This window comes from Felis catus, chromosome D2, assembly GCF_018350175.1.
Source record: "Felis catus isolate Fca126 chromosome D2, F.catus_Fca126_mat1.0, whole genome shotgun sequence".
In the NCBI taxonomy this organism is placed as follows: domain Eukaryota; kingdom Metazoa; phylum Chordata; class Mammalia; order Carnivora; family Felidae; genus Felis; species Felis catus.
The window spans coordinates 23,555,487-23,564,887 of record NC_058378.1 but is presented as its reverse complement, the minus strand read 5'-3'; the positions used below and the strand labels follow the sequence as shown (position 1 = coordinate 23,564,887).

At 37.9% G+C, this 9,401-nt stretch overlaps 1 protein-coding gene across 1 annotated transcript in view; it reads right to left on the bottom strand.

Moving 5' to 3' along the window:
- Window positions 1-3,052: 3,052 nt before the first annotated feature.
- CABCOCO1 (ciliary associated calcium binding coiled-coil 1) overlaps window positions 3,053-9,401 on the bottom strand; it is a 120,496-nt gene continuing 114,147 nt past the window's right edge. The window contains exon 8 of the mRNA XM_023240481.2: window positions 3,053-4,816. Within this exon, the coding sequence (XP_023096249.2) occupies window positions 4,742-4,816 (75 nt within the window). The 3' untranslated portion in view covers window positions 3,053-4,741. The remainder of the gene's footprint in view (window positions 4,817-9,401) is intronic.

The window sequence follows — 9,401 nt, the reverse complement described above, 5'->3', positions numbered from 1 at the left end:
CCAAGGGGAAAAAAAAAAGACTTTGATGTCCAGAAGAGGGACGTCTTCCTGAGGCTCTCTGAAATTTGAGATGTCAGAAGTATTTCTCCTCTACAATTGTTGGGAAAAGGAGCACGTTTATTCTCCAGGGGAACTGAAGCATAATGAAATGCAATCTAAGAACATGCAAACTTATTATCTACCAGGATGGTTGAATGGTTCCAATCAAATGGAGGATAGAAATAGGGGCTTTATATTCGGATTTTGGAAAAATGACTCCACAGCTATATTTAGGCGCAACAGTGCCTGCAAATACCTGAAATTGTGGCAGTCTGTGGCTGTTCATAACATAATGAATATATTTTCTCTTTGAAACTTATCATGGGGGTGAGGAAAAAAGTGCCTCAAATTATTCCTGCTGATGGAAGAAAGATATCTTCCTGTGGATGGTAAGAGAAAGGTTGCTGCTTGTCTAAGTAATAGGTTGGTATTGGTTTTTAATTGGATCTTCAAAAGGCTGCCTCTGTGCCAAAGACTGCTTAGAGTCAGTGAACCCTGAGACTTAAAAAAGTTAAAATTTTTCTTTACTTCTCCCACTCATAGGAATTGCTAAGAAGTGGAGGTTAGCATCATTAGCAGTAGGAATCCTTCTATGAAAATACTATTTTCCTTGTCTCCATGGATAGAAGTCCTAGCACCAGCGAGATGACCTTTCTAAAAAATACTAATCTGGTGTCAATTTCTACTTAAAAGTTATCAACAAGTTTTCATTGCTATTAGTTTAAAAATGAAATTCTGTAATGTGGTCTACGGGACCCTGGAAGAGCTCTGACTATGGCTAAATTGTTCAGCCTCTCCTTGTGTCCCAGGGACTTTGTACATACTTCTCTGCCTGAAATTCCTCTTCCTTCACCTTCTTCTGTCTAGTTAATTCTATGTACTGCTCAGTCCCCAAATGTAAAAACCCATGGGACACATTCCCGACCTCCGAGACTAGATAAACTCCTTTGTTCAATACTCTCATAATTCCCCAAAGTTTGTCTTTATCACAGTTAGTATCTGTTTCCCCTATAGATTATCAGGGCGGAGACCAAGTCTGTTTGGTTCACTACTAAATGCCCAGGGATATAGTAGGTACTCAGTGGCTATATACTGGATAATGAATGAATGAGTGAATGATAATGAATGAATGAATGAACACAGCTGAGTTGTACATTTCATTCTTGCATAACTTTTCTAAATACTTAATATGCTAACGATAAGATGAGTTTGTTCTTTTTTAAAAAAAATTTAATGTTTATTTTTGAGAGAGACAGAGTGTGAATGGGGGAGGGGCAGAGAGAGAGAGGGAGACCCAGAATCCAAAACAGGCTCCAGACTCCCAGCTGTCAGCCACAGAGCCTGACGTGGGGCTCGAACCCACAGACCATGAAATCATGACCTGAGCCAAAGTCAGTTGCTTAACCGACTGAGTCAACCAGGCACCCCAAGTTTGTTCTTTTATTATAACTAATAACTAGTAAAAGAAAGTCCAGTGTTTACTTTTCACAGTTTCATGTTAGCAATGAGAGCTCAATGAAGATAAAGGTGAAGAATGTGGGGTTTGTGATCATACAGGCCTAAGTTCAAAACCTGTTTCTACCACTTACTGGTCGTGTGATCATGGGAACAGTACTTAAAAATTTTCTGAGTTTCAGCTTCCTCATCTATAAAATAGATCAGGCCTGGGTTTGAAGCCCTCATCCATCAAGTAGTAATTGTACACGTTGGTTCAAGTTAATAATCTCTTTAAGCTTCAGACTCTATAACTATATAATGAGGCCAATAATACCTATCTTTCTCTGTCCTAGGCTTATTAGGAGGATAAACACACAGACACACACACACAGACACACGCAAAGGCACACACACACACACATTTGCCTATAAACATACCAATGTTGCTCAATTTGTGTAGAGTAAAAAGATAAAAGCAAATTAACACAACAGTGTGACATTATGTGCTACCTATCAGAATACCAAAGATAAGAAATTGGCCAATGCATGTTGTCAGTAACAATGCAGAGAGAGATAGGCATTCTCATACACTGTTGGTGAAATATCTTTTAAAGGCACTAAATTTGACCTAGAAACTTACCTTCCTAGCAACCATACAATCACATGTGTTTATAAAAATGGCAATGTAGCGTCATGATAGTAAATTACTGGAAACAATAAAAAGTTCATCAATAGGACTAGTTTAAAAGTTATGAAATTGATAAAATGAAATATTATATGGTCATTAAAATGTAGAATTATCTCCAAAATATATTATTTGATGAAAAGACCAAAGTAAACAACAGTGCAAATTACGTTTTTTAAAAAAGATCACTTTCTACAAGCATCCAGTGTTTAAATGGGTTAAAAATACTTCTCTAAGAATTTACTGGAAGCTGCAGTTGGCTTGTGGGGAGAGAAATGAGGGTGCCCAGCTTGGGTGAAATTTATTTTTCATTGTCTGCACTTCGTTTTTGTTGTCTTTAACTGAGTGCATATATTCCTTTATAAACTCAAAATTAATTGAAATGAGCTGCTGCTACCATGGCTGCTCTTCCTCCTGTTATTAGAGGGTAGGGTTAGGCGACTACAGAGACCTCCGGGGTCCTCCAGCATGAAAGATGTAGGCGGCACAGTGGCAAAGTGGTTACCAGGGGAGGACACACTGGTCTACAGGTGCCAATAGAGAGACAGAGAAGGCCAGGAATTCTGGCAAAGAGGCTGATCAAACATCTGGGCAGTGGGTATGAGAGATGGCCTGTGCCTTTTCGGGTATCCTAAGAGGCAAACAGAAGCCAAACCTGACAGCAAGTGTCCTTTAATATGAATTTATTGGATCCTTATAACTACCTCAAAAATAAGTATCATCCTCATTGAATAGATGAGGAAATAGAGGTTGTGTAGTTTGTTCAAAGTCACATACTAGCCAGTGGCGAAGCCAGTCTTTTCCAAACGCATGCCTTAGGTGTGCTTATTAGTATCTATGTAGTTTTAAGGGATCTTACTCCTACTTTTTTATTCACTTTTAGACTGCTGGTACTCTTGTTCAAAATAAGCACTTTATTAGAAATGCGGGTCCACTCTGTGCCAATGATTGCATTTGAAGCTGTGCTTGGTGATTTCCAGGAGTTCCTTTATTCCATTTGTGGTTTCTCTAGTTTCACCTCTGTTTTCCCTGGAGAAAAGACTGCTTGGCAAAATCAAACCTCACACTGGGACGCCTGGGTGGCGCAGTCGGTTAAGCATCCGACTTCAGCCAGGTCACGATCTCGCGGTCCGTGAGTTCGAGCCCTGCGTCAGGCTCTGGGCTGATGGCTCAGATCCTGGAGCCTGTTTCCGATTCTGTGTCTCCCTCTCTCTCTGCCCCTCCCCCGTTCATGCTGTGTCTCTCTCTGTCCCAAAAATAAATAAACGTTGAAAAAAAAATTAAAAAAAAATCAAGCCTCACAAGCCCTCCTACTGATCTCCTGTGGCCATCAATGTTTTCAGCTGGGAAGGACTGCTCAAGGAAGAAGCACAGCGTATCTCCAGGCCTTCCAGACTAGGAACCGATGAACAATAAACATGGCTTTATCTTAAGGACCACTCTTGGCTTTACTGATCAGCACAGTTAGAAAACTATCAAATGCTGTCAGGTCTGTCTCTACCTCAGATGAATACATTTTGGGCAATCCCTCTGATACTGATAGAGAAGGTAAGGTCTGGCCCAAAGTTAGGATGTAGATAGAACATATTCAACCAAGTACCTCTGGTTCCGGTATAAACTGGGAATTTCTTAAAGGAACTCTCCCTTTCCTAGTAATGTTCTCCATTCTAGGATACTCTGAAGTCTAGGAAATTTGGAAAGGATATAGCTCATAATTAATTTAATTTATCCAACCTGAAACAATCAATTGGCAAATGGATATTTTTCTTCTAAAATTATATTTTCATAAAGGTATTTAAAGGCTTGAGATGTTTTCAATCATTCTACTGCAATATAATGGTTAATTTTAAGAGCTCTGTGAGTTTGATTTGTATTTAAGATTTTTACAATCTATATATAGGTTGGTCTTTAATAACCATTTATACATTGCTTCTTTTTATATAGGTCATGTATTCTCCTGGGAGAGTAACAAGATTAGAAATAACAAATACGGTACAGAATAAATTAAAGTGTTTCAAACTGCATTATATAATTTCAGAAAATTGGTTTCACACTGAAACGTTTAAATAAGAAAACCAAGCGATTTAAGGGGAAAAAAACCCATAGTATATTCATTTTAATTGCTATTGTTTAGCAAGTTTTATCCTTGGCCATGTGGTTATCTGTTCACAGGGCTCCAGTAATGTGGCAGTTCATTGGGTCAATATGGATAAAATTATTATTATTTTTCCTTATTTAAAAAAAGTGGGCTTCATTCTCCCTGAAGATGAATAGCATTTATTAGTCAAAATGTCAAAGGAGTATCGTAAAAGTAATTGTATTTTTATATATAATTCTCCAAACTCTTGTATACAGAATGTTCTTATTACACTTAGTGCAATAAATTCAGAGGCTGTTATGGGACAGGAGATAGCAAAATGGGGGCCAATACTTTTCTAATTACTTAGGATAATAAAAAGCGGGGCTTGGTTTCCCTCTCCCAACGAAAGGAAGGATATCTGCTGCTCTGGAGAGTCTATTATTCTGGCTGGTTTTATTTGTTTCTCTGAAGTTTAGCATCACTCTCCTTGCACTAAGTCCTCAGGCCTTTTTCAGTTTTTCTATTCGTGCATTGAAGGCCTCTTCCTGTATTTGCAGCTTTTCGTTTATCTCGGTCTGTGAAGACAATCATAAAAAAGTGGTTATGATGAAGCTATCTTTTGCTGCACATTGTCTTTGCGGTTTTGACATACTATAGTGCCTAAAGACAGACATTATCCCTCACACACCTTCCTGTTTTGCAGACAGAGCCGTGTTTCGGCCTGTAGTGATGTGATAACACTCTATCATATTTCTCCGCACACTCCCCATGTATAGCGTGGCTGCTGCGAACAGGAAGTGGTCTTTGGACAGCCATTTTTCACACAGCCTCGTGTTGGCAGATAGGCTAATTTATCTGTATTTTCAGACAGACTTTACCAATAAGCACCGAATCAGAATAACTGCTCTGGGCTCAGTTAATGCGCTCTTGTTGGTACCCCCACCCCTGTTCAATGATGTTTTTGTCTCCTGTGTAATACATTCTAAATGGGATCCCGGAAAGCCTCTGTTGTGGTATAACAACTCAAATAATCTCACAATTAGAACAATTCTGATAATTAAGAATATTCATCATACATTATAACTCTTGGAATTATGCCACTTTGTGGTATAGTTTTGGTATAAAAAAGTAAAGCGATTGCTGACAGGTTTTAGTGTTTGCTGCAGCTGTGATAGCATTTAGCCTCTGGCAGTGATATTCTGTGGGCTGACATTGCTACCTGCACAATTCCAGAAATCCTTTTACATTATCTGAACATTAGTAGTCCCGGAAATGTCTTCCCTTTTTCATGATAGATAATAAAATTAGTTATAGAGAAACCAGTGGTAAGCAATGTGGTAAATCTAGTGTTTTGTTTAGGGGATTTTAAAAAAGTTTACGCGTGTATGAGGAGTAGTTTATACACATAAGTACTAATAAGCAATTCGAAGTTTAGAATGTGAACATCTGCAACGTAATTTGATGTCCTCAGGGTAACTGTATTTTGAGAAAACATCTATTATTTCAATTTATACAGAATAAATTTAAAAAATCAAATACTGTTTTGGTCCACATATAAATTTTCATTCTTATTTATTTATTTATTTATAAGTGTAACCATAACAGGTAGTTTCGAAATGTATACCCTGGTTACCTTACCTGATGAGATTTTGTTTCACCTTCACTGGTAAGAATCAGTATTTCTGAGAAGATGACATTGGTGTCAACAATTCTGGATCCTCATGAAAGTATCCTTCTTCTTTGGTTCAAGTTTTATCAAGCCCTACAAGTTTTATCAAACTCTGGCCTCTGGTTTCCCATTGTATTCCTTTTTTGTTTCCTCCTCCTGGTGGAGGAGGCAAGGAAGAATGAACTTGGTCCTCAGGGTTACAAAGGAACTCTGTCATTGTTTAGGAGTCACTGATCCCCTTGGGCATGATTTTGGTAGATCTGGAAAGAGCACTGGTCTAGGAGCTGGAGACCGAGGGATTAATTTAGTTACATAATCTTGGACAAGTCACTTGGCTACCTTGGGTATTAGTTTTTACCTGAAAAATTAAGTGATTGATAATTAAGTATGTTAACATTACATGCTAATTTTTAAATTCTTAATTCCAACTCTTGATTTTGTGATATATTCACCAGTGTTATATTTCATTAGTATGACTTTGTGAATTTTTAAAAATTTTTTTAGAGAGAGCGATCGAATGCAACTGGGGGAGAGGGGCAGAGGGAAAGAGAAAGAATCCTAAGCAGGAGCCCGATGCGGGGCTCAATCCCTCAACCTTGGGATTATGACCTGAGCCGAAATCAAGAGTCTAACGCTCAACTGACTTACCCAGGGACCCCTTGAGAAATATTTTTAAAATGCGTTACTCTTGTTTCTTTCTGGCATGCAACATATTAGACCATATAGGTTTGAAGAAATAATCTTGTCTCAATTCCAGAGGATTGGGAAGCACTACTCTAACTAAACAGTTAATTCTTTCCACTTTCAATTCATGTGTTCTATGTCCACTAATAATTTCATTTCTTTTGACTACGGATATGTACTACCATTGATCAGCCTCAGTTTCCCTGTGTCACCAGTGTTTTCACATTAACCTGGAGATCTTTCTGGTATTTCACTGAAACAAAATTCACGGACACAGGTGTGGGCTTTGGGGAGAAGGTTCATGTGGGTAAGATGTGTACCCAGCAGCACAGTGCACTGACAGAGGGGAGCTACGTTCCGCAGCTCTGGACTGCGGTGATCAGTACTTCAGTTCAGGCACAACCAGCAGAGCCTGGATGAAAAGACTCCCTGTCTGGTCAAGAATGAGATTGTCAGTCTACCATGTCTCCTTGTTATTCCTCAGAACACTGCTGAACAGATAAGCTGTCCTAAGACCACTAGCGAGTGAAAGTTTCTATTTATTTTAAGGGAAGAATGGAAAATCCATGATCTGGGCTCAACAGCCTCTCAATGACCACTACCTTGAGGTGATGTCAAATTCAGCTTTTCTAACCTGGAAATTCAAATTTACCTAAAAATACCTAATGTCCCAAGATGGCAAACTTCCTTCAAGGTTTTCACATTATTTTACCCTATTGCTTAGACAGGGCCAAGAGCCAACATTTAATGTAAGAATTTAGTGTTAGTATTCATATTTCTCTGAAATGTAATTCTTTAAATATATTAAAGTTTGCTCCATTGGGTATAATTTTTATTATACAACTCAGGGCCAAAATAATTTCATCTTGAATGTATCTTTAAAATTAAAATACCTAAACTATATAAGCTTAAAATGTTTGCTCTCTTCAGTAATAATTTTAATTAACATCTCAGGGCCAAGATAACTTCATTCTTAATAAATCTCTAGAACTATAAAGTGAGTCGATGGGAAAGTAAGTGGATTAATACACAAAATGTAAAGATTCACACTACATTCTCTGAAATTTCTGAGCTATAGAAAGTGGAAAATGCCTGAAACCACACTGGAGAAGGAGCTCTAAAAAAAACTGAACCCAAAACATGAATTTTCTAACTGCCTTTTCCTCTAAAAATCATAACAACAGTATGGCTCTTAAATAAAGGAGGGAAAAAATATTGGAAAATTTAAAACATCTTACAAATACTCATTCATTAAATGTTCCCACAGCAATTCAGTGTATTCATACCCTAACCACTGACAGGGGGCTACCTTTGAACAGGCATGCTGCAGTTTTAAGGGCCATTGACGCTGGAAGGCAGGGTTTAGTAGGCGAGAATAACTTACCCATCTAAAACAGGGGAAGACATTTAGGTAGGCAGAGAAATAATTAAACTTGGAACCTGACCAAGACACAAGGGTAAACACTGAAATAGTGCCACACCACGGTAGTATTAAAGTATCCAAAGTAGCTTGGTCATGATATTAGGGGTTATGTGGTTTTTGTGGGTAACACTGGAATTAGAACTAGAATCCAGGTCATAGCTTCCACTTAGGGCCTTTCATCAGTTTCTGACCCTGGAAACTCTGGACAAATGATTTAGTCTTCCTGTGTCTATCATTTTTCAATTTATTTATCAGGGAAGTGCCTGGCTAATTCTCATGTAGTTTATGAGGATTATTAAGCGAAAATACATAAAGGGGTTTGTTATCTTGAGACATTGTGTAAATCCACATCACCAAGCCATTTTATTGAAAAATTGGCAGTAATTGGCCCAGGCTAATGTCCGTGAATACACTGAAAATGGAAATGGTTGTGGCACCTAAAGGATCCGCACCTCCCACACCTCGTCCACGTTCTTTCTATGTCTAATCACACTGGGATGAACCAGCTAATGAACATCCAGGCCTGGCAAGGTTGGCTTCAGGCCAAAGGGACAATAACACGCACATATAGCAATCATACTCTCTCTGTTACAGAGGAGTGATATAAATGCTACAAACACTAACAGTAAAAAAAAAAAAAAAAAAAGTCAATGAATAGTTAAAAATACACTGCTCACTCCATGGAACATGGCCTCGGTAAAGATGTTTTCAATTTGGGGGCCTGCAAACAATTCTATTACTGTCTAGTAGTTCCTCAGCAATAATTTCAGAGCTGTAGGATGGCAAAGGAGCCCAGGGCCATGATTATACATAAACTATATTTAGATGAAATGTTATCAAATCTATAAAGGAGATATGTTCTGAACTCAGTTTATTTCAACTGCACTCTGCCCTTCCACACAGTAACCAGCTATTACATTCATGGGGTTGTTAACAATAAAGCTTTGTGTGAAACGTGTTCTACCACTATTTCTGGTAAACACTAAACACCCCTTATTAAGCCGAGGACTTTGGCTGATTCTGTTCATATCAAATCATTAAACGTTCACATAAATAGTGCATTAACATTTGATGATTAACAAGTAACAAGGTATGCTTATGCCAAGCTAACTAATCTTTTGCTCTTTCTAAATTAGTTGTTAATACAGTATGCTTTTTATATATAGTCTCATGTTCAGATAACAATTAAATCTTTCCCTGAGATGCATTAATATTTGAAACATGTAGTATATTGTTCTATTGATTCATAGTCATTTCTATAAGAAATTATAAATCTTCTTCAAATTTGCAATTCACTTGGTTAATCATTTTGCCTGGAAAATGATGCAAGCCTTTGTGTTGAGGTAGAAGTGGTTTTTGTCTTGGTTTGCTTTGTTTTCTTGGA